The sequence below is a fragment of the Eurytemora carolleeae genome, unplaced genomic scaffold, assembly GCF_000591075.1.
Source record: "Eurytemora carolleeae unplaced genomic scaffold, Eaff_2.0 scaffold254, whole genome shotgun sequence".
Taxonomy (NCBI): domain Eukaryota; kingdom Metazoa; phylum Arthropoda; class Copepoda; order Calanoida; family Temoridae; genus Eurytemora; species Eurytemora carolleeae.
Window position 1 is genome coordinate 135,616 of NW_019396145.1, and position 27,022 is coordinate 162,637.

General features: G+C 33.8%; 1 protein-coding gene across 1 annotated transcript; it reads right to left on the minus strand.

The window, feature by feature from the left end:
- Positions 1 to 830: 830 nt before the first annotated feature.
- LOC111696304 (putative carbonic anhydrase-like protein 1) lies at positions 831 to 25,761 on the minus strand. Its single transcript, XM_023465874.1, has 12 exons — positions 25,697 to 25,761; positions 24,427 to 24,594; positions 19,601 to 19,712; positions 17,773 to 17,861; positions 16,817 to 16,919; positions 15,877 to 16,007; positions 14,735 to 14,821; positions 14,374 to 14,434; positions 13,018 to 13,069; positions 10,581 to 10,591; positions 7,054 to 7,127; positions 831 to 1,064 (listed from the first exon to the last, which is right to left on the minus strand). The coding sequence occupies exons 2-12, from the start codon at positions 24,586 to 24,588 to the stop codon at positions 969 to 971; spliced, it is 978 nt and encodes a 325-aa protein (XP_023321642.1). The 5' UTR covers positions 24,589 to 24,594; positions 25,697 to 25,761; the 3' UTR covers positions 831 to 968.
- Positions 25,762 to 27,022: the final 1,261 nt, after the last annotated feature.

Sequence of the window (27,022 nt, forward strand, 5' to 3'; positions counted from 1 at the left end):
TTTCAAGTGATCTAAACACCCCTAAAGGCAGCATAAGGCTTTTTTGCACAAACTTATTTCTTTTTTTACTTCTAAAATTCATATCTTCTTGTCCATTGTCATTTGTCATAAATGAAGCATGATATAAAAAGTTTATAGTGTCGTAACTTTTACGTAAATCCAAACTTTTGGGATCCCAAACGACTATCAACTGATGTTAAAGATATTGGGATTGGGCTTGGTTTGGGAATAAGGTATATTAATGAGATAGAACCAATTGGGAATAGGTAAAATATCAGCTGTAGAGAAATTTGGGATTAGAAGATTTGTTATTCGAATCAATTAGAGCTAGGATGAAAGGAAGGGTTGTTTTATTGGTAGTTAGAGTAATTGGGAAGATTGGGCAAAGGAATAGATATTTTTTGAGAACCACTGCATCGGAAGAGAATAAGCAAAATATTTAAGTTTAGTATAAAGATACGGATATAATAAAATACGTGTGTGTAGAACAATAAGAGAATAGCTGATTTAGTGAATAAAAATGTTAAATAGGAATGAAGACGACATTTTGGAAAGAATGAACAATTATTGTTAAGTTAGAATAAGAGAGAGAAAATGATCAAAAATCGCATTTTTAATTTACAATTGTTCCACAACGGTGCGCTGTATACCAGTGTCTAAGCAAAGATTATGCGTGTTTTTCTATCTGTAAATCGATAAATTTTGATTCGGGTTTCTTTTATAAATTTATGTCCCAGTAACAAGAAAGGAGGTTGAAAGAGTTCATTCTTTTTTTCAGAGAGGAAACCAATGATATCTACTTGATTTTTCTTTGATAACATGTTTAAATATGATTAATGAACGGTTTTTATTTTTACAGTTTGTAATAGTAATTATATATTATAAATGCATATTATGCTGTTTGTACAATTATAGACAAAATGTATAAAGCATGAAATCTTATGTTCTTGCTTCTTCTCCAGATAATATTACGGGGTGTAAGGTCTGGAGTTTAATGGTAGAACTGGAATATTAGGTTCATATTCTATCTCGTTCAAACCATCAGTGCACTCTGGGTTGGAGTCCTGCAACAAGAAAAGTTGAATTAAAAAGAGTGACTTGCTAGGTATAGTAGTTGTACTGAGAGTGCATTTAGACTATAGAGAAAAATATCAGGATACATTGGATACCTATTAAACGCTTTAAGATTCTATAATTGCTGCATAAGACCACAAATTCGCTCTCGAAAGATTATGAGGAGGTATAATTCTGGAGACTTGCTCTCAAGGTTTTGAATTCAGATATTTTACTTTAAGAACCTGTAATCTCAGTTCAACTACCATAAACAAGAAAATATAAAATTACAGCTGTGGATCATGTAAAACAAATTCTTCCATTAAGGGATTGTTCACGTGATTTAAAAGGCTCTACAGTGTTCTAAAGGATTCAAAAATAAAACTTTCCTGATGCTGGCTGTGGTCGCAGGTTTTCAAATTTACAAAACTAGGATTTAGCGAGCTTTGCGCCCCTTTTTTCTAATAACAATTTTAGCTTTTACACGTTGATTTTCAAACTTTTTTTATAAACCTTGGGCTCAATCAGTTTAACTGGTTTAACTGTTTCGGATTGCTCCGCATCCTCTCTCTCTCTCTATGTACATATTGAAAAACAAATATTATCATCAGCCTATATCAGATAAAGATAAAATCATTTATTGCATGAAGAGTCGCGCGCTTTGAAGCATACATTGACAATCCCTTTAAGTATCATCAGATTAGTCCTTGTTAATTTTTTTTTTGAAAATGCCTTTTTATCTTTCTATAATCGGAAAATTTTAGTTGGCTAGAGCTAAGCTAAAGGGTGTTCATTCAATAAACTTTAAATACAAAAAGCTAAGCTTTTTAGATTTATGAAATTCCATTCCATTTCAATGCTATTCAATCCTGACTTCTGATTAATCATCTCATTGGTCGGATCCCAAAACTTTAGCGAGTGATTGAAGACAGAGTTAAAATCGATGAACAAAAAGATTTAGCTTAGTAGCAAAAGTTTTCTGATCAATTATTGTTCATTAACCGTCTTCAAACTCGTGTAAATAAGTAGCAAAAAGCGCGCTGGAAACAGGAAAGTGGTGAAAATACCAGAGAATATTATGCTGCCAATGAAGAGTTATGGTTGCAAGCATATGATCCAAAAAAGAGGAGCCTGGTTAAATTTAAGAACCAAATCCTCAAGGGATTGTATGATGCAGAGTTAAAGGAAACATGCCTGTTTTTACGCCTAAGGAACCAAAACAGAAAGGAGATATTAAGGCAGTATTAAACCGACAGCTAGCTCTTGATAGACATGAGTTCAAAACTGCATATGTCAATAGTTTTGAGATGATAGAAAACAGCAAGAGAGCGGAAAAAATGTGGGAAATAGGAAACAGCAACATAGAGAGTTCTAGGAAGAAAGGAAACATCCGTTGTCCGTAAATACACGGGAAAGTTTGTTATTATACAGGGTGTTTATATAAAGCTGAATTTCTGCAGGAACATTAAACCTTTTGAGGGTATGTATTCTGAGAGGGTGCGGCACTGAACCAAATGCATCTTCTAAATTGAAAAATGTTACATGGACTGTTTTCTTGTTTGTCTTTGCTTGGCTTATAAACTCTCCAAGGACGACATTATGCTCAATAGTGCCGTTAATGCCCGGCAGAAAGGCCTTCTGTACTTTCTCGTCAATATAATTATTCGCAGTTAAAAACTTGGTCAGTCTTTTTGCAAGAAGAAGATGTAAGTCTTTGCAATAGAAGATGTAAACTGCGTTTCAATTGAATGCTTAACATGAATAGCTTAAATCATGCAACATACTTAAATTCTGCAATAAAACATGGACAGTGAAAGATTTACTGAGTTATAACCCTTTAAATATGTAATTTAAACTTTAACTGTGCAATAAATCTGTAATACTTTAGCTACGCTCAATATAACGAGACCCGGGTTTAAATAAATACTTTATTAACTAACTTGATTCATAAATTTTAATTCAAATTATCGAAAATTATATATAGATGGGTGACATGGCAGAATTGATGCTCTTCTTGCCGTGTCCTCATATCCGGCTCAGACTCGTCTTCCGCCACAATACTCCCCCCAAAAAGGAATGGCGGAGTTAAGGCGGAGCATGCACTTCTTATCCCAGCTTGTCTGTGAGGATTTCTTCTCAGTATAACTTCAGGTTTATTGAGGAAAGATTCAGACTCCTCTTTGGAGGCAAACAAATTCATGGCGGAGGATGGCTCAGGAGGATGACTTGCTGGTTGGAGAGGAGGATGTCCTTGAGGCGGAGGGTTGGCTGGAACTACTGGGGAATCAGAGAACACTGGCTTTAAACAATCCACAGAAACAGAGTCAACCTTGTGTCCAATCTGGAGGCAGAAGAACTTGCTCCACCGCTCAACAACTAAGTAAGGACCACAATACAGAGGAGTGAGGGAAGGTTTGCTGGCATCTTCTTGCACAAAAACAAACTTAGCAATTCTGAGAGCAGCTGGGACTTCAGTTGGAGGCTGCTGTGGAACGTCATGAGGCGGAGGAATGGAGAAACCAGCTATAACTTTCCCTATCTTACTGAGGAACTGAGAGCTTGGAAGCTCAGGAGCATCTAAGAACTCTCCTGGAATCGTCAAGGCCGAGCCATACACTGCCTCAGAGACGGAGAAACCTGTATCTTCCTTTGGAACAGAACGGAGTCCAAGCAAAACCAGAGGTAAGTGAGAGACCCAGTCGGAGTCAGCAGCTCTGGCTCGGAGAGAAGATTTCAGAGATCAATGGAAACGTTCAATCATACCATTCTACTGAGGATGAAAACTTGTTGTCTGAGAGGTTGAGATCCCCAGAGAATGACAGACTCTGGTCCAGACAGAGGAGGTGAACTGTGCTCCTCTGTTGGTGGTCAAGGTTGAAGGAACACCAAATCTTGATATCCAAGTTGAGATAAAAGCTTTTACACAAGTCTCAGTTGAGATTGAGGATAATGGAACAGCTTCTGGCCAACAAGTAGTCCTGTCAATCAGTTAGTCAGGATATCAGAACAGTCCTGACTAGAGGGTAGAGGTCCAACAATATCAATGTGTATGTGAGAGAACCGTCTGGAAGGAACTGGAATGGCAGGAACAGAAGTTTTCACATGAGTTTGTGTCTTACCCCATTGACATTGGAGGCCCATACTCCGACATCTTGAGACAAACCAGGCCAAACGAAACGAGCAGAAATTAATCTCCGAGATCCTCTTACACCAGGATGAGAAACATTGTGCAGGGCAAGGAACAGAGATTTACGAAGAACTAGGGGTCTGAGAGTTCCTGTTAAGCTGTCACATAATAAATCTCCGGAATCCAGAGTTACAGTCACTATTGAGAGAGGATAAAATTTTACTGATGAACAAACTTGCTGAAGCGATAAAATCTTTGAAAAATCAAAGTTTGGAATAGAAAAATCTTTTAGAACTGTAGAAGGAGGTGGAGAAACTGCCACTGCCAACACCTCCGACACCACCCACACCCCTGACACCTCAGAAGCAGGATCCTCAGTAGGAGAAGGATTTGGAGCATCATGAGAGGGAGAAGGGGCTTGGAGCTGGGTTTAAAAGAGGGGGAGAGACAGTGGTTGGAGGGGGCTGGGATGGAGCACGAGCACTGGAGCACTGAGAAGGGCGAGAAAGGGCATCAGCCACGGTATTCTTCAGGCCTGGAACATGCATGATGGAACTGGTGAACTCAGCGATGTAGGCCAGGTGTCTCTGCTGTCTAGCCATCCAGGGAGGAGAACTCCTGAACAAGGCAGAGGTTAGAGGTTTGTGATCGGTAAATAACAAAAATTCTCTACCTTCTAGCATGAATCATAAGTGTCTGATGGACAGGTAAGCAGTCAGGAGTCTCTGTCAAAGGTGGAGTATTTCTTCTCTGCATCTAATAGCTTCCTGGAGAAAAAGGCTAACGGAAACCAGGCATCGTCAATCCTCTGTTGGAGCGCAGCACCCACATGAGAATCAGAGGCGTCCACGATGAGAGAAATTGGAGCTGACAGACGAGGATGAATTAACTCTGGAACTCTGATGAGGAGATCCTTGGCGTGGCAGAAGGCAGCCGCGAGGTCAGGGGTCCAGGTGAGAGACTTGCCAGGACCCTTCAGAGCTTTGGTGAGTGGAGCTAGTACTCTAGCAGCCCCCCCCCCCTGGAGAAATTTCCTGTAGAATTGATCATGCCAAGGAATCACTGTAGAGCAGGCTTGTCTGACGGAGCAGGGAACTTGGAGATTGCTGCTGTGTGCTTGACTAGGGGAGAACAACCACTTGCAGACAAGACCCAAAAAGACCCAAAAACTCAATCTTAGGAACAGCAAACTAACACTTGGGCAGGCCAATCGTCAGTCCCTACTGTCGACAGAGGAAGAGAACTTGACAAAGGTGATCCAAGTGCTGCTCCAAGCTGCTACTGAACACTAGAATATCGTCCACATAAGTGAAACAATAGGGCAGGTCACCTAGGATAGAGTCCATCATCCTCTGAAAAGTATTCCCTGAGTTCCTGAGGCCGAAAGGCAGGCGTAGAAACTTGAACATTCCGAACGGTCCTGGTTGAATATAGAGTCTGAAATTTAGTCCTATGTTATTGGATGCTTGTGTCTCTGTGTGGCATTTAGAGCCGGTCCTGGTTGAATATATAGTCTGAGATTTGTCTGATGTTATTGGATGTAGGGTTTCCAGTCGTAATTTCGTTACGCGTAATTACGCGTAACGAAACGTAACACTTTCTTTCACTTACGCAGGAGCATTACGCGTAATTACGCATATATTACGTTTACGAAAGAAAGACTGCACGTAATTACGCGTAAGAGAATAATCTATTACGTTGGAAACCCTAATTGGATGCTAGTGTCTCTGTCTGGCATTTAGAGCCGGTCCTGTTTGATTAGGTTAACTGATATACCTGGATAGATTAGTCTCCAGTAAATTGTTATGGAGTATGTATTTGCTACAAATAAGTGAATTATGTATTACACATTCCCCAGCTACCTCTATCATGTCAACTTATGCGGGAAAATTTCATGTAAAAATTTTCAAACTACTGTTAAAGACGATACTCAGACATTAAGCCAGTGTCTAGCTTTTCAAATTAGAGAAATCAAGAGATTTAATTCTTTTGATCTAATGTTTCAGTTCAGGGTAACTAAACTCATTGATTTCTCAAAAAAGAGATAATTCATTTGATGTACTGTCCACTTTTACTGTCTATAGTATTTACATAAACTGTACTACTTGCTCCATAATTAGATGGGATACTTTAAGTGTACAGTTCAGTGCAAAGCTTAATTCTTATTTTCTTTTTAACCTCAAAAATGCAACCAATTATCAAAAAGTAACTTAAAATGCAAAAATTCTAGATTAAGTTCTTTTATTTGTTTACAAAACTGCCCCAATTATTTTTGAAAACTTGTTTTTGATTTTAAAACCCTGTTCAGTCTCCCCCTAACCCTGTTCAGTCTCCCCCTAACCCTGTTCAGTCTCCCCCTAACCCTGCTAGCAACAACACATCTCTGTGACTCTCTGTCTCCTNTGTTTCTCAGCAATGGATGACGAGGGAGTCAGCTGCGAAATATTGCACTGGCATTCAAAGTCTAATCTGTGTCTATCATATGAATCATTTATATAGAAAATAAATAATGTAGTTTTTCCATTTATGAAAGTTGTAAACTTGTAAAACAATTGTAATATCTTAATCTCTGCTACAAAATAAATATTTAAATCTAAAAAAAAGATTTTAAAACAATAAATTTAATCAATAAAATAAAATTAAATTACAAATTACAATATCATATTATAGAGGTTAAAAAACTGAGGAATAAATACAATATTATCCCTTTGAGTTTTTTTAAGAACCAGTTTTTAAATATAAAATTATCCCATTGATTAAAAAAAATTGGGGAATAATAACATTTTTTAAACCTGGTTTATGATCACATTTTCAACACAATTGCGTTTCAAAACTAAATGTTATATAATTTAATATTTTGGAATTTTTTATACCTTCTGAGCCTGTATCCCAACATTAGTTCTAATATTCCTCTTGTTTACTGGTTGGAGAGGTCGGAGATTATTTTCTGTTTAAAACATTTACTCTTTACAATCATAGGGTGCAGTAGTCATCAAAGATTTATAATGGTATCTATAATTAAAAATAGCTTGTCTGTTTGTTTGTATCCAATAAATGTCAAAACGGCTGAACCGATCAGGCCCAAATTTTGTGTGGGACCTCACCTGACCCCAGGGAAGGTTTATCAATTATCAAAATTTTTAAAATTTGCAATTTAAAGCTTTTATATTTTGTACAATTTTGTATATTTTTGTTTTATACTATTCAAAGAGAGAAGATGCTCTCAGATAAAGCCATAATTAAAAGTTGAAATAGAAGATGGGCGCGAAGCACCCTAAAGGGCTAGTTTGTATAAATTTGGATAAATGAACCAAAAGGTCGTCTTGATTTCACTTGACCAACATTCACTTTGCAGCCTCATCATTAGAAATTTAAGGTGTAGAAGAATGAATGCTTTAATCATATTAATTGGCTAAAAGATTATCCTGATCCAATATGGCCAATTAACTTTTCAACCTCATTTTTACAAAGAGTTCAGAAATCATTAAATCTTAAACATAATCTTTGTGTTTTTCATGTGGAGAATGTATACACCATAAAAACGTCTCATTGGTATAAAATTAATCCTAATTTGTTTTAAATAATACTGCATTCTCAGTTCAATAATGTTACTTAGCCTGTCTCTCTCTTTAAAGGGCTAATGGTTTAGGTAGGCTAGACCAATATTCAATTTACATGCTCTTAGGGTACAGTGAAAATGGTATGAAACATAATCATATAAAGGTTTCCTATCAATTTTTTATGTAAAATTTAATTCTAAGAACATTTCTGGTCAAGCTGAAAACTGCAGATCAGCAAAAAGAAGAAAACAATTCATTTTTACTTTATAAATAAATTGTAAAAAATGCACACAATTTTGTTCTATATTTTTATCGAATTTTCAAATATCTTGGTCTTTACAATAGTGTGTAACATAATCTGGCCCAGACTTATGAATGTTTAATAAGAGGCTATGCTGCTTGTTTTTAAACTTGGTCATTTTCGGTCTATGCTGGAGCCTAGATGTAATGAATCCATCCCTAGAGTCTGGACTCTTGTTCAACAACAGCCTTAGTTGCCTGTGTCACTTGTTGAACTGCGCATTAAGTACTCTGTGAATGAATTTTTATATCTGGAGTTACATATGGCTTCTCAAGAATGTTTGTAAGTTCTTCATTGGAGAGACAACATGTAAATATTGGTTCATAGATATCTTGACTTGGCCATGAATAAGATCTTGTAAGGTTGTGGCTTTAAGATCTTCAGCTCAAATTAAGGAGTTAGGCCCAATAAAATTATGACCATCCTTAGTTGGTTTTAATGGAGAACAAGGCTCAATGTTGAGTTCTAATAACAACCCTGAATGTGCCAATTTCTACTATGAAAACCTGCCGAATAGAATATTAAACCAGTTTTTTTTAACTCTACTCTATGGAAAATAAGATGCAGCTTGAATCTGAAAGATCAAGTCGTAAAAAAGGCCCAACAACAGCTTAGACAGGATCTGTATTTCTCCAAATTTTTTTAAATCGTAGGCTCTGATAAGTCATGTTTTCTGGTCCACAGATAAACCAATCTCATTTCTGTTGAATGCCATCTTGGATGGTTTAAAGCCCTACACTTTATTTCTCTAAAATATGATGGAAGGCAGCCTTTTTTTTACTTCATTACAAAGTTTTTATGACAGTTGCTGATCTGATATTTTATCTAAAACATTCTTTGGAAGAATAATTAGGTCTCCACCTCCAGGAACAGCTTTGAACTCAGGTTGGCATTCCATCTCATTTACTCATCCTAATGCAATATTTCAAATTGTTTTACGATCAATTTTTACAATAAGATGGCAAAATGGCAATTCATTTGTGTGTAGTATACAAATACATTGATGACACTTGTGATCTAAGAACTATTCAAGTAGCTATTGCAACTCCTTGCCGCCAATGTTAATAACTGTACTGTCTTCATCTAATGTCATACATGATTCAGTTAGATCATGTTGTTGTTGCATAAGATGATAGACAGCTTCAGCTTCTTTCATTGCTGGTTTAACAGGATGCACTGGTTCTACAGGTGTAACATACCCAACATAACTGCCTGATGGTACTGCTGTCTTTAAATCCATCACATATTCCAATTATCTCAGAGTCATTGATCTTTTTCTTGTCTTTAGCTTTTACTGATTTCATAAGAGTTCTTTCTTGCCCTAGCTATTTTTGATGGGTCTACTGCAAGGTAAGACAATTCTCTCAAACCAGCAGAGACAGATCATTGGCAATATATCTATTTGTATAGTGCTTTCTGTACACAATTGTTTGTTCTTTTAATAATATTCCAGGTTTATCCTAGAGAACTATTTTAGGATCAACCCCCCTCCCCACCCCTTCCTATCAATTTTGTACATGACCATTAATTTTCAGCTATTTAGCAAAATTATTATCTTTTATTTTTTATTACTTTAGAGTTACGTTAGCTTAAGATAATTTCTGGGCCAAGTACTGCGGCTAAGACAGGCTAGGGGGCCAAGCACTGCAACAAGGACAGGCTAGGGGGCCAAGCATCACAGCTAGGACAGGCTAAGGGGCCCGCGCTGTGGCCACTTGACCAATTATATGCATGTGTATCAAATGAGATCCATGCACAAAATTGATAGGAGCCTAGGAGGGGGGGAGGCTGGTATGGGGTAAAAAATCGTTCTCTAGGAAATTACCAATATTCCCCTCTGTATAACTGTTCAGTGTTGGAAGTTTACTAGGCATAAACTCTTTACCTTTGCCATCATAGTCAGTCATAGCTGAACAACTAGATAGCCTAGTTGATACACTATTGGAAGCCATCCTTGGCTGTTTTGATTACTTAGTATTGATGTAGAAAGCTGACTTTCATTGCTGCTGCAATCTTAATCCACTCAACCTGATGCTAACATCCCATTGCCTACACTAGTTTAGAGTGAGTACACATGTACAGTGATTAAGATCACTTAACAGTGATGACTAAACATTGAATACCAAAAGATTTAATAGAAGTTACGAGTACTAAACAAATCGTTTGTTAAAACAAAGATATTTGAAAATTTGAGAAAAATATAGAACAAAACTCTGTGCAAAATTCATTAATTTTGTAACAAAATAAATTAAAAACCCTATTTGATGGTTAATTTTTGGGAAACAAAATTTCTGTCTCTAGAAAATTGACAAAGGTACAGTGGATTTTCATTAAATTTTTACGAAAAATGCGGCACATAAAAGTCCAAATTTGGGAATCAAGATGTCTTCCAATAAAAAAAGCCTTTTCTAAATTGTTATTAGAATTAAATTTTGCTTAAAGGTGTATTTTTATAAAACTCATATTTGAACTTTTCTATTTGTCTCCTACTTTTCAAATGTAAATGTTCCATGGGCCTATAGATCCATGTTCCTCTTACCATGTTTCAGCCTAAAAAATATAACCATAGCATTGTGATTTATATATTTGAGAAGTTAAAATGCAACACATAAATTAAAATAAATACAATTTTATTTATATTTCATTCTTAATTCACAAACTCCACGGGTAGGGCATGTGAGACTTTCGTTCTTGTATGTGTTAGGGTGTACGCATAATTTCAAGTGACCCTACATGAAAAGATATCAATGCCAGATTTACAACGGTATATCCTTAAAACCTTTTACTGAATAATGTTGTGGGCAGTTGTGGGACTTCTTCTCATTAATCTACAAAAAGTTTAAATGTTGAACACTCTGTTTGCAACCTGTTTTAAGTTTTAAAATGTTTATAGTCAAATTCTAGAGTTGGCAAAAAATAATATTTTCTCTTAGCTGTGTTGAGGTCAAACTGTATAGGTACCTTCCCAAATGCTTTTCTCCAAGTGGCACCTTCCCAAATGTTCAATTTCCCAAGCGGCAACTTCCCGAGTCCATCCTAGCCGCATTGCTCGGACCCTCTGACTACGCCTCTGTCAGGAGGGGGCCCGTGGCCCAGGGCCCCACTCTAATCCGCCCCTGGTTTAAATGGTACCGTTGTAAATAGGGCATTTCCCTCTTTTCATGGAGGTACACAAACCAATTTCATTTTATAAGCATTTGAGTCAGTGCGCAAAATTCTTGTTTGCTGTACCCTACTTGCCCCCCCCCTTAAACCCCCTTTTTTAAATATTGATACCTTTTTTAACTATTTTCGGTTATATATACCCTTCCATATTACAAGTGTTGTTAATATTATTTATGTAATTTTCTTAAGTGGACTCATCAGTCATCAGACACTCCCTCTTAATAAGCTTCAAGGGGTGAAAAAAGAGATGGAAACGTTTTTTTAAAAATATCTATATTTTTATAGGAACGATACATATTGTATTATAAATAATCATATAAAATTTAAAACGAAGGCCGTATTGATTAAAGCTTTTTTAATTAAAATTTTTTAGTTAAGGGTAAAAGTGAGATTTTAAGTGTTTTTTTATATTTAGGGGATGCCGTGGCCCCCCCCCCCCTTCGTACACTACTTTTTATTAGTAGATTTTAAAACTACTGGCAAAACTATAGTTTTATAGCATTAATTTAACTAGTTAGCTGAATTGATTAAAGGAACTTTAGGCGTAGTTTTAAGTTACCCTCCATGCACCCAAGTAACCCAACGGCACTAATTGAAACCTTAAAAATGTGGATAATATTATTGTTTTTCTTGGTTAAAAAGTGTTATATTCAGATGTATCCGATCAGTCTTCCTAAAGTAGAAATGCGCATATCAATTTTGTAAATAACCCACAATAGAAAATAATCAGTTTTCAAAATTATAAACATTGATATCTAATAATAAGGAACGTTGTGAACCCGGCATTGTCATTGTCACTTGAAATTGCGTTCCTTTTAAAGTACGAATCCTTTTAAAGTACGAATCCTTTTAAAGTACGAATCCTTTTAAAGTACGAATCCTTTTAAAGTACGAATCCTTTTAAAGTACGAATCCTTTTAAAGTACGAATCCTTTTAAAGTACGAATCCTTTTAAAGTACGAATCCTTTTAAAGTACGAATCCTTTTAAAGTACGAATCCTTTTAAAGTACGAATCCTTTTAAAGTACGAATCCTTTTAAAGTACGAATCGAAACAAGGACTTCGCGTGTTTTCAGTGATAATTTATGAGAGTACATCAATTATATATCTCTAATATTCACTTTAATTTTTCAGAATTTTTTTTATTTGAATAACTAAAACCGCATTAGAATTTTTAAAATTTTGAAGTGAATGAACAAAAAAAAAATGTTCATTCTCTTGAAAAGCTAAAATGATCCCTTTAAAAATTAATACAGTGAAACGAATACATCGAAAGAATTCATCAAATGTCGTATTCTTCACTTTCTAAAAATGAAATGATGCAGATATTTAGTTTTTTAATTAAATGATTATATGGAACTCTTTAAAACTGTTTCGGCATATTCATGGCTATTTATTTATTTTCGCAAATACTGAAATTTACGTAATATAGTATAAAACTCATTGAAAAATTGTCAAGACGACATTTGAGAAATTCTTCCGATGTATTCGTTATTAAGGGTTTCACTGTAATAGGGTAATCTTTAAACGTTGCATAACTAATATTATCTGAATTAAGAGAATAAATTTACAAAAAAATATTTTCTGTTCTTTTTTTACTTTTTCAAAAGGACATTTTTTTCTCTCATATTTTTAGCATTTTTTCGTGAATTTTCTTTTTTTTTAAACTCGCATAGAATAGTCTTAACAGTACACCCAATACTGAGCTAGACTGCGAACATAAAATTTGAAATTTTCAATGTTCGGACAAACATCAAAAATATTATTTATAAATGCATACAGTAAAATTTCAAAGAAAATTAAATATTTACCTCTGAAAATGTGCCAGCTGCTTTGTTGTTATAAAAATAGGTTTATTGAATACTGATCAGGAAAAATCAATATTTTTTTCATATTATATTAAATGTTGAATTAAGTATTTGATCTAAATCAAAAGGTTCAGGAGTTTAAGGAATAAGAGGATTTTCAACGTAATTTTAAATAATTTTTTAAAGAGATTGCAAACCGTAATTTCAAATGACCTTTCATGCAACAAATGCAATGCCCAATTTACAATTGTATAATTTTAAAGACGACCTTACATTTCTTCTCTAGACATCTAACTCTGTGAAGTGTTGTATCAATAGGCCCAACGATCCTTTGGAATAACCTTTGTTTGGACTGTTGTTGATTTGTAACAACGTATAAAAGTAAAAAAGAGAAAATGAAGACATTTGTAAAATACAACTAGAAACCACACTTGATGTTGATCAGGTGGATGATTCTTGTTATGATTTTTTTTACATTTAGCTACTCTAAACATTCTAGAACAAATGAATATAAACCTTCAATTAGACTTTAGCAATATTTTTTTCATAATCAAAAATAATGTCCAATTGAACCAAAGTTTTAAAAACCTTGGTTCATTTGAACAAAATTATCTTAAAATTATGTTTTTATCAATTAAAGTAATTGAAATTCAAACTGATTTTCCAGTATTCCAGTGTTCAAGAACCCCCAATAAGCCTGGAACCTGAATATTTTTGTATAAGTGGTGATAATGTACACATTATTTTCATAATTTTATATATTTTATCCTCGAGTTGTATTTTAATTTTAAGTAAAATTATCAATGAATACTATTAAATATCGTCTTTTTTTGCTAATGAACTAAATTCCTATTCCACACAATCTGGAAATTGTGCACACGAACATTTAAGGTTTTAAATAGGACATTGCTATCTTTGCATGGAGGGTCGCTTGACATTACGGTTACAGTCCCTTTAAGTTCCACTTTATCTTAATTAATTGCCATATAAAAATATCACCGTTTTTATCTATATATTTTAAGATGCTTAAAACGCAATTTCTCAGGTTAAAGTTTAAAAAGTATCAATATGTACTCATTGTAAATTGTGACTTTCCATTTATAGAGTGGAATGCCCGATTTACAACAGTACCCTGAAAACTTTGTATAATAAAAAATTAATATCCATGTTTTATTGAAAATGTGTTACTTAAATTTGGTTTCTTAAAAAAAATATTTGCTTTAGGAAAAATGAAGAAAATTGTCAGATTTAACAACTTTCAAAATTATGTTTTCCACAGTATTAATCAGATAAAGGTTTAAAGGGTACCATTGTAAATAGGGTATTAAAAATTACATCACTCCCAATGAGATTAAGAAATATGTATTTGATTTCCTATCCATGTCACAGTTTCCCAGCAGCCAGGAAAAGTTGAACTTCCCTAAATATTCCAATAATTTAAAACACTAAAAACTACTTGTAAAAATTCTATATTGTTTACATCATAGATTCATAACAATACAGATAGAACACTAGATGTCATCTTTTCAAGATTTAGGGATTTTTCACTCACAATAACCCTGAGGCAGAAGCCCAAAGGAGTTATACACATTCCGCGTTCAATTACAAGACAGAGAGAACATGTGCCCGTAATTACTTTGAGCTTCTGGCTTCGGGTTATTGTGAACGAAAAACCCCTAAATCTTTAAAAGACGACATTCCAAAAATCCTTATAATTGACCTCGTATGTTATATAGTCTTCAGTTCTAGGCAATACTTGATGTAAAGAGAAGGTTGGTACTTTCACTATATCTCCTCTGTGCAATAACTAAACATAACATCGGAAGTTATATTGGTAAACGTTTTAAGCTCAGCTCAAAAATACTCACATAATACTCGAAAATACTCACATAATACTCACATAATACTCACATAATACTCACATAATACTCAAAAATACTCACATAAAACTCGAAAACCCTTGTTTTTTTCTGTAAGCAAATTTTTAAGATGACCTTATTCAGCCTACACGTAAAAATTATTGGTAAAAGTAAAAAAATAGCTTTTTGTGGGGGGGGGGGTTATAGAGGGGGTAGACATTTTCACTAATGTCTAGATTCTGCATCGATGACTTTATCACTGATATCTACATCAGGGACATTTTCACCAATTCTACATTCTACATCGGTCAGAAAAAACTCGATTTAGTACATGGCATCGACATTGAAAAATTCTAAAATTATTCCAGTCCAAATAAAAAAAAATAACAAATAATACAAATGCAATGCTAATCAGAAAGATCTAGAATTAATTTACAATTAATCAGACGACTTTACAACCTAATTTTACAAATATGATGAAACAAAATAACCTAGTCCTGACTTTACAACCTAATTTTACAAATATGATGAAACAAAATAGCCTAGTCCTGACTTTACAACCTAATTTTACAAATATGATGAAACAAAATAGCCTAGTCCTGACTTTACAACCTAATTTTACAAATATGATGAAACAAAATAGCCTAGTCCTGACTTTTACAAAATGTGGTCTGCCTTTTTTCATCATTTAAAATTCCCTTCCCCTCTATTTGTGGAAAAATTTTGTCAATACAAAAAGAATTAATTTTTATCATTTTTTTACAAGGGAAAAGGAATAGACAAAAAATATTCCAAAAATCAACATTAAAGATTATTGGTAAATGCAATATAAATATCTTTTATTAGCTAGATTTTTGTGTTTTATGTTTGTTAGACTATTTTAAATGATACCTTTGTGTGCATACAGAATGAAGTGTGGGGGGAAGGATAAAACATTTTCTTTATTCTTTATTTTAATATTTTAATATTGTTGCGCCCGAATCCATTACAGTTTTTATCTTACCTTATCTAGATGAACAGATATGAAATCAAAATCTGATTTCCTGTATAATGATTCCGTTATCTGTACAAGAATGGCGAATGCTACTAGACCATTAGGGTTCTCTCGAGCTATGCTCATGTTCGGGTACAGTTCTAGATAATATAGATAGATGTTAGGGAGAACAGTTCTAGATAATATAGATAGATAATAGGGAGAACAGTTCTAGATATTATAGATATGGGAATAATATTTTGGTTCAGTTTCAAACACTCAGAGTTTTTAAAAAAGTTTTTTATTTACAGTGAAACCCTTAATAACGATTGACAATTTTCCAATGAGTTTTATACTATATTACGTAAATTTCAGTATTTGCGAAAATAAATAAATAGCCATGAATATGCGGGAACAGTTTTAAAGAGTTCCATATAATCATTTAATTAAAAAACTAAATATCTGTAACATTCCATTATCAGACAGTGAAGAATACGACATTTTATGAATTCTTTCGATGTATTCTTTATTAAGGGTTTCACTGTATAATCTTAGTCATTATTGATAAAAGACGAAAAGAAAGTCGTCACTAGCCCTGTACTGTGTTGTATTTGTACCACATTATATTGGGATATTTAAAAAACTTTAAAAGACTTAACAAATTAAAAAAGTATATGATGGTAATCATAAAAAGTTGCTTGCAATATGATATGGGACGCACCGCGTACAAATTATTCAAACCATAATTTGTAATCATATTTTTAATTTCCGAAAAAAGAAAAGAAAATAAACTCAGTCAAGAACTAAACTTGAATTTGACATTAATGTAAACCCACACTAACATCGTTAATTAGTATAGTCATTTCAAGATTGTTTATGTGGTTAAAGGGCGTAACTATAGAGTCTGATTTGATTTGATTTGTAAAGAGGAGGAACTGGAATGTTAGTCTTTCTTCAAAGAATATCATACCTGAGTTGAATCCATATATTTGAATTTCAGCTGGGAATGATTGTTTATTGACCGTATGTTCAGAACCAGGGTTCCCTGTATTTGCCCAGTGAAAGTACATCTCCTAATCAATGAACAGAATTAACAATCTAAAAATACATATTTAAACATTACACCCCAAGAATTGAAAGGGAGATGCAATATCGAAATATATTTTTTAATCTGAGTTAGGAGTATAACATCCGAGTGTTATCTTAGCAGTCTATGAATTCTATATAATAAATACCAAAAATAAAATACATAGTTAAACTTTCAAAACAATAAAAAAATTCTGACTTTAATCTAAAGAAATTTCTTAATGTAGAAGGCTAGAGACGGCATTAACTTTAAGATTGGTCTTGATCTATGAATATAAAAAAGTTAAGGAAAGAAACTGAAAGACGGACGGTTTTATGTAAATGTCGTCTTTCTTAATGCATTAATAAAAGTATATACATAGATTAATACATAGATTAATACATAGATTAATAACAACACAGAAAGAACACTATAATAAATATAATCTTTTCAAGGTCTAAGGGTTTTTCGTATGCAATAACCCGGAAGCAGAAGCCCAAAGAGGTTCCACTTTTTTGGGCTTTTGTCAAAGAGTTATTGTGAACGAAAAACCCATAATTTTGAAAAGACGACATATGGTATTATATCTGTGTTGTTTTTAAACTATGGCCCTAGACTTGAAATATTTGTTGTAAACTTCTATAACTGAATTGAAGGCAAAATTGATAATTCCTAGATAAATTGAAGGGACTGTTCCTCAATTAAAAATGCAAATAATGATGTCCCTGTGGGGCATCGAGCGGTGAGAATAAGTTCTGTGCATCACATAACCGCTAAGTTTCACCCATAATTTTTTTTTGCATAATTTACAGCATTATTTTGTTTCTTTTACCAATATTATAAATGAAGTTTCTTTTTACCTTGAATCTATATTGGTATGTAAGAGGACCTCCTGCTATACCAATATCCTGACCCTCCCCCTCATCTACTCTATATACCAAGGACTGTCCTAAGTTTTCATTTTTTTAAACATTCAGGATATTTAAGATTTCAGGAGGCTTTTATTCCTTGATTTTGCTTTGTTCAGGCTTTAAAATTCTCCAAAACTAAAATGAACGAGGGGGGAAGGCAAGCCGTCCGTATAGCCTCGATCCCGCAATTTATTCATTAACATAGAGTTGCGGCAACGCGCTCACCCGTAGTGCTTCCTAGTCGCACCACTATATACTCCGGCAAAATGTTTTGATCTAATCTAAACATATTTTTGAAGGAAGAGAGAAATTTAATTTTTACTAGAAATAACACAGTTTTGCGTTCAATTCGGTTTAAATCTATCTAAATATATCTATCTATCTATTTATCTGATTTTAGATAATTTCAAACCGATTCGCATGCAAAACTACGTTATTTTTAATAAAGATCGAATTTATGATATGATTAATATGTTTAGGGTATAAAAGATGCCATGAAGTCTTTGAATCTTAAATTAACTCATTCTTTCTCTATAATAAGCATTTCAAAGTAAAGACATTTTGCCACAATCACGATCAAGATAAAGTCGAGTGAGGGGCGAAACATGTTGAGGGTGGGGGGGGGGGGGCGAAATCAAGTTTGCTCCCCCCAAGTTGCATCACTTTACATCATGTTCTAATTCTCTGAAGCCTTGGTTAACTATCTTATAATTATAAAATAAAATGGTTTACCATAGATTCAGAGAATTTTAAGATGTTTTACCTTTGTTTCTGAGAATAACAATATGCAATAGTTTCAGTTTGTTATAAGATGGGTTATGTTAGCCTTTGAGAATCTTAAGACGGTTTACCAAAGACTCAGATAATTATAAGATGGTTTACCTTAGCTTTTGAGAATTTTAAGACGGTTTACCAAAGACTCAGATAATTATAAGATGGTTTACCTTAGCTTTTGAGAATTTTAAGACGGTTTACCAAAGACTCAGATAATTATAAGATGGTTTACCTTAGCTTTTGAGAATTTTAAGACGGTTTACCAAAGACTCAGATAATTATAAGATGGTTTACCTTAGCTTTTGAGAATTTTAAGATGGTTTACCAAAGACTCAGATAATTATAAGATGGTTTACCAAAGTTTCAGTATAGTTATGAGCTGATGGTGTACCTTAGTTTTAAAGAATTTTACCATGACTTACAAGAAGTATTGTAAATCAGGTTTCAGAATATAAAAATATTTTACTTAAAGGGACCGTTCACTTATTTGGGTAATTTCAGGGTAGATGAACGGTCCCTTTAAAATAGTCATCAAATCTTATATCTAGTGATCACACATCTTTGGAGACTTTACAGCAATCCTCTGTAGTCTGAAGTATACAATTGTGCAGTTCAGAATTTGGATAAAGTCTGGCTTTTTACGACAACTGTAGATGTAGATAGAAAAAGTTATGTAAAAAATAACGAAGATTTACAAGCGCCCAAAATTGTTAAAAATACCGAAAAAAGGTGCCTGACCTGAATTTTAATTGCAGGCCAGGACGTCTTAGGGAAAAGTTAAGGCATATGTCAAATTCTTCGTCATAAAATGAGGATTAAAAATAAAAAAAACTTTTCAGACCCCTTTAAGCGCACTGCCCCAGTATATCTTCTGGCAGAGTCACCCTTATCCATGAATTTAAGATAATTAGATACTGGTAATCGCATATTTTTGTGGAGTCTCAAAAATAGTAAAAAAAGCCTTGAATATTTTAGAAGGAATACTTAAAAAGTTATGTCCAACCTGTATTCATAAACTGTCCAGTGACACTCTTCTTCTCTACCCGAATACTATCCAGGGATCCATCATAGTTCAGGTTTATTGGATCAATATCTATAGGAGATTGTAGTTTACCCTGCAATACAATGTGTTTTTTTATCTCGAAAAATCCGTTTCGTATCTCAAATTACGTTTTGGTTTAATTAAACTGAATTGAGCTCAAGTAGATCAATGTAAATTGATCTACGTGAGCTCTGAGGATAAGCATAATTAGAGTTTCATTTCTCAGAAAATTTTGGGGTTCATGAGTCATGAAGGATTGCAAATATTAGTATTTTTCATCGTCAATTAAAATTTTTTGTTCATTTATCTCTAGATGGAATTCATAAAAAATCATGTAATAACTTTTTTTATTTTAAGCCAAAATCAGTTGAATTTATGCAGAAACAATTATTAGTAATTGATTTTACATATAAAACATGTCATCATTGCAAAATTTGTAAGATATCCTTTTATTTCATACTAGCTGACGGGCCAAGCGTTACCCGTGAAAAAAATCTTAATTTTTTAGCCTCAGACAACCCCCGGCCACAAAAAATGTCAGACCATTCGGTCAAGCCGTTTGGCTGGCTAGGGGGAACATATATACGAATGTCTTGTTTTATTAAATAGATATAAAGATATACATTGCGTGTGTGGGTGTCTGTTTGTTTGTTTGTATCAAATAAACGTCAAAACACCAAAACCGTTCGGGCCCAATTTTTTGTGGGACCTCACGTGACCCATGGGAAGTTTTTGGATGTTCGAATTTTCAAAAATTTGTCTCTAATGAAATTCGATTTTTAAAAATTTCAAAAATCCACGAAATTTTTTTTTTGTTTTGTCTTACAATTTATACAAAGAGAAAATGTATAAAATTGAAAAAGAAGATGGGCGCGAAGCGTCAAAAAACCTATACATATACTTTGCTTGTTTTTTTGTTTGTATCCAATAAACGTAAAAACGCACAGACCGATCGGGCCCAAATTTTGTCTGGGACCTCACATGACCGGCTCAGGGAAGGTTTATTGATGATCAAAATTTTCAGAATTAGCCTCCAACAAAATACAATTTTCATAAAATTTTGAAAATCCAAGAAATTTTTTTTTAAATCCGCAAACTTTTTTGTTTTTGTTTTACAATGTAAACAAAGAAAAAACGTTCACAGTTGAAATAGAAAATGGGCGCGATGCACCCTGATAGCCTAAAATAGCTATAATCTTCTTCAATTTTTAAGGCACAATAAAGGTAGATTAAAAAAATAGTGAGGCATCAGTCTTGTTTGCTCTCATGTTATGCTTTCAATATTGGAAGCCAAATTTATTAGGACAACTTATTAGCAGAAAATCTAGAATTAAAAAAATCGACAGAAGATAATAATGTATAAATGTAATTTTCAATCTTGTACAAATGTAGGATCGTTAAAATCGTTAAGATCTACATTTACAATTAAGTGAACCTTCTTATCAATTGATGTCATAACTCCAAAATTTTTAGATTTCAAAATACAGAAAAAATAATCCACTATCATGTCGTAGAGTTTTAAAGTTTAAAACAAGAAAATTGGCATCAATTTTCATTGAATCAAGATGAAAGTGCCTGATTATAATTTTTTTGTTGAATAAGACATGTCAGAATTAGGAATTCAGATATTTCTTATGGAAGCGCAATAAAACCCCCTATTTTCATAAATCCATACCAAAAACCTGATACTTAGTGTCAGTTAACTCTGTTATCAGGTTCACAAAATCAGAAACCTCGGAAACAAATTAGAAATTTACCCGAAAAGCCAAATATTGAATATTGAATGTTCTGTCTGATTAATAAGTAATCCCCCCCCCCCCATTCTGCCTGTAAAATTTGGTCTGAATGATAAGACGGGGCATTCAAGAAATATTCAATAGGATCAATCACAATGAGGCTTTGAAGACGACCATACATAATTTACCCAGGCGTTATTCTTACATTCTCTGTTCTCTGCAACGAGGGAGAGGTGACTGATCTCAGGTTTTGGAATTGCTCCCAGGGTTTTAGAGTGCTGCCAGGATTTTGGAGTTGTTCCCAGGGTTTTGGAGTAAAATGTGAAAATTTATCCGACCATTTCAGAAAAGTCCTTTAAAAGGGGACTTTAAAACCGAAAATTGAAAAAGGTCTCTGCTACCGGTATACCCCTTTTTTACTGCCTTTGTTCAGATTAGGGTTTCCACGAAATGGCTAAATCTTTTGCGCAAAATTTGCGCTATTTTCGCGCAAATTTTATTTTTGCGAACTTTTGCGCTATTTTTGCGCATGAAACGCAATGAGTTTTGCGCGGTTTTGCGCTATTTATTTTGCGCAATTTGCGCAAAACCGGAAATATTTTTTGCGAAAGTTGCGCATGAAACGAAATTTTAGTTTTGCGCAATTTGCGCAAAACCGCAAGTTTTACGCAATATGTAACTTTTTAGGCACATTGTCAAAAATTGATATTCTAAGCTTAGAATTAAACAACTGAAGATTTATTCCATATAAAAAAAAAAAATATTAACATACGAGTATGATAACGATTATACCACACTCAATTGGTTACTTCCAGTTACAAAAAGTTTAAATTAAGGGACCAAAATTAATAAAATAGAAATTAGAGAGTGTGAAACTTGGCAATATTTTAATCCTATTAAATAATTTCAAGTGACCCGGCCTTAAAAGCTTTGCTTAATATGCAAGTTTGAATTGTATTCTTAAATTTCTTTAATCAAATTTCTGAAATCTTTTTAATCTCGTATAAAATAATGCAAGAAAGTAACCAATGCCTGAAGAATCCACTTTTAGGAAATATGCATGTCCAAAACTAAAATTGTCGAGAAAATTGTGAGATTTTAACTCTTCTTAACTGTCATTGGTCAATTATGTAAAAGTGACCAATAGGAAGACATTCCAAAACAAGATTTTTCCAGAATTGAATTCTAAGAAACACACACCGTCACCAACCGTTTGATTTTTACGAAATTGCGGAATTGCGGATTTGCGCAAAACTCTTGTTGCGGAATTGCGCAAAATTTGAGTTTCGCAAAAGTGGAATAGGGCAATTTTGCGCGAAATGACTTTTGCGAATGATTGCGCAAATTGTTGTTTTTTCGCGCAAAATTGATGCGCAAAGAAAGAAAAATATTGCGTTTCGTTCCGCAAAAATTGCGCAAAAGTTTTGCGAATGGAAACCCTAGTTCAGATATTTGCAGAAAAAAATGCAAATTTCAGTCCAAGTAGCCTGTGGCGATCATATAGTTTTGATTAACTCCCTTTTTTAAGGGAGTGACCGGCTATGTAAGGTCCGGTAATTGAATTGAGTATGCAGTGTTGTCGAAAACTTCTTTAGAACTCATTTGAGACATATTTCACTTTTTAAAGATTAAAATCCTGAGTTTGAGCGCAAATTCGACGTTCAAAACTTCTGATTGAACAAGATTACTTATTTTCGATGATAAGATTAATTTTTATTTTCTCACAATGTTCCTATCATGACGTCTGTAATTTATTGTAGAATATTTTTACATTTTATGTCGTCGTTAATTAATAATTGAAAAAAAACTAATTCTGAAAGCGTATCCACCCCCAAATCAGGAGTTTTGAACGTCGAATTTGCGCTCAAACTCAGGATTTACAGACTTTTAAAAAGTGAAATATGTCATGATTCCAAAAGAAGTTTTCCACAACACTGCGCCTCAGTTCAACTACTTTACATAGCCGGTCACTCCCTTTAAAGGACTGTTCATAAAAGGTCGGATAAATTTTCACATTTTAATCCAAAATCCTGGGAGCAATTCCAAAATCCTGGGAGCACTCCAAAACCCTGGGAGCAAATTCCAAATTCTGCAGGTGTTAACTGTTTGTGTTCCTTAGTCAAATCTTTAATTAAATATAGGCCTAGGCAATTTGCCGTTTACAATGACAGCCGTTATGCGTTAATTTTGCATGCCTAATGTTTACATGTAAAACTTATGTTAGCTAGCAGATGTGTGTCTTTCTATGAGACTATTGAAGCAAGTTCTAAGCTTTGCATTAGATTTCTTTCTAATTTATGTAAAAATGACCTCAACACAGTTCTTGGCAGAAATTTATTTTCTATTGCAAATGATTGTTCTGTAAATTCTTCGGATCTTAGTAAAATGTTAGTTTAGAAACAAATGAAATATTTTAATGTCCCATTGGAACATGAGTGGAAAGTTCCGGTTTTACAAGAACTTTTAAATACAAGAATGAATAATTTATATGTTGAAGGATTCGATGATTACGTAATAACTGAAATAATAAATATGTTATGCAGTGAGTAAAAATAAATGTTTTCTATTTGTGCATAATTTTGCATATTTTTTCTCTTTTCTTTCGGAAAACTGTATTTTCAAAAAAAAATTATTTAAACAAATTTAAACTACACCATTTATATATGTGTTTATATCTTTGTGTGTGAATAAATCTTTATAATATAATAATATAGCCCAGCTGAGTTCAAAAACTATGAACCTTTCATCAAATGTTTACACCATCTAACCTTTCATTTTATCTATTTATTAATGCTTTCATTAAATGGTATAAAAATCTAATGAAAGATTATAGTATTTGAATTCAGGTTATATTAGGCATACATTAATTAACAGCCGTCACCATTAACGACAAATTGCCCGAGTTAATTTATACCCCATAAAAGTTCACACTATATACAATGCTGAAACCAAATTCAGCCTTCAGCATTCTTATAGTTTAAGGTCGTCAATACTTTTTGGGTAACCCTATATCGGTCAGATTGGTTTAGAAAATTCTCCGTGTTATATAACCTTAGCGCATGTAGTCCAATCTGGGTTCATGAGACCCCAGTAATAGGGTCCGGAAATTCCTTCATAGGTCCACCAGCCTTCCCAGTTACAGGATATACTTCCGATACAAGTTAACACTAACAGTACATTCTGCAGTACACAAGAGGTACTTTTCTTCGTCATTTTTATCTAATTGAAATCATTTTTGGGAAGGGTTAAAGGTATGAAAATGGAAGTGAATAGTTTAGGGAATTGGTAAATATAAAAGTAGGAGCAGTAAGAAAAAGAGAAGATAGGTAGAAGCCGGAAGGTAAAGAGAAGGTAGGTAGAAGTCGGAAGCTAAAGATAGGTGGAAGCCGGAAGGTAAAGAGTCAAACGTTATGGAAACCCAACGTATAGAAACAAGGCATATTTTGCGGAAGAATATTTTTTATAGTTTTGAAATTTTTTTTGTAAATATTAAGTAGCTTCATTATCATTATTTTGTTGTTTGTTTAACATACCCTGCACATTAAAGGAGGGAAATAGTTAAATGATTATCAATGCTATTTGCTTAATTTTCACTTTTCAAATATTCTTCGGTGCTCCACAAAATAAAATGGTAAAGGAAGACAACTTCTCATAAATATACAGTGCTCCCCAAAATAAAATGGTAAAGGAAGACAACTTCTTATAAATATACAGTACAGCAATGCATTTTCCCCACTCAAATTTGCCATTTTATTTTGTGGAGCACTGTATTTTTATAGAGGAGTTATCTTCCTTTACCATTTTATTTTGTGGAGAACCGAATATTTGAAAAGTCGACTTCATGGCCATTTATTTTGGGGAGCACTGTATTTTTCTGAGAAAAGTAAATTGTCCCTGACATGCATAAATATTCCGCCAGCATTTTCTATAATGTCCCTTTTCATGTTTTGTGACAACAACGTAAGCTGTCCCGCAAAATACACCTTGCGGCTATACATAGCGGTTTCTATACGTTGGGTTTCTATAATGTTTGACTCCTTATAAAACGATAGGTAGGAGCCGGAATAAAAATAGAAAGTAGGTTATATGGAGCCACAAGCTAAGGTAAAAGTAGGTAGGAGCCAGAATTTAGGGCAAAGAAACGATTAAAGGACGTGTAGGAGAAAGAAGGTGAATGGTAGGGTAAAGGTCGATTGGATGAAGCAGAAAGGTAAGGTAAAGGTATGCAAGGAAGGAATGTAGCGTAAAGGTGTAAAGTAGGAACAGGAAATATATAATGTTTGAGACGACGTGTAGAACTAAATAGAAAGAATACCCAAACCTCTTGGAAATCTCTACGAACATCACAGAGGGAACGAGATGAGGACCCACTAAACCACCCATTTTCCAATAAATTCGAGGCTGTATCCAGTGCCCATCTTAGAGAAACATTGGGGGCCGGGGGGGATACGTTTGTGTAGATTAAAGTCAAAAAATATATAATCTAGTTATTTTGAAAATGATAAAATAATAAGAATTTTCATAGAATTATTCTGATGGCTAATACTAATGTATATAGAAATAACTTCTCCCCCCCCCTAAACCTCTGGTCTCCGACATTCCCCATTCTTCTTGGAAGAACGGGTCTAGAGAATTTAAGCTAAAATTATATGCACATGACAATCAAAAGTCGGTGACGTTGAAATGACCAAAATGAAAATGATTATATGGAGATAAATTGAAGGAATGAATAATAAACAAATTTACATTTTTTTCCGGCAAAATAATTTTTTATCATTTGTCATGGGCCCAACCAAAGTGGGGCAGTGTCGAGGATGAGTTCTCACCTCACCGGCCCCTACTCTTCTTCTCACCCCTCCCCCTCTAGTCTCTACCTCTCCTTCTCCCCTCTCCCCCCTCAATTGGTAATCAACATAAAATTTTGTTTTATGAGATTTTATTTTTATGCATTTTTATAAACACAGTTTTCGGATGGTTTTGTTTTCGGCGTCTATCGGGGTTTCATGGCATATTGACTTAAACTAGATTTTCAATTTGTTTCCAGATTTATTTGGTCAACAAAAACTAAGAAACATATAGCCAAATCTTAGTTCCAATTCGCTGATTTAATGACTGCATTTCATGATTCGAGTTAAGGTACTAAAAGGCCAGGCTGCCTGTTTACTAAAAATTATCTCATCCCGCGCAAAGTAATATTTATTTCCATTTAAAAGATATATTCAAAAAACCTTACCATCTACAACAAACCCAAAGAGAATAGAATTCAAAAATCTTACCAGTTTTTAGATGTTTGTATTCCCCAATACTCGAGTTCAACATCTACAACAAACCCAAAGAGAATAGAATATATATTAGAGGGGAATTTACTCGAAAAAAGTGTAAAACGGCCATTTTGTTGTACTGTTTCCATACTGCAGGTTTACTTCACATATTTATGCTATATAACCTTTTGGGCCCTGGAATATCATTTTATAGAAAATATAAAATTTATATTAAAAGAAACCCAAATTATGAAATAGGCTGGTTTCATAACTGACCAATGATCATTTCACATAGACTCTATGCCTTTCACTTTACAAACGATGATTTTCCGTTATAACTATAAATCAAATGATGTTTTTTATTTACCTAATTCATTATAAAGTTT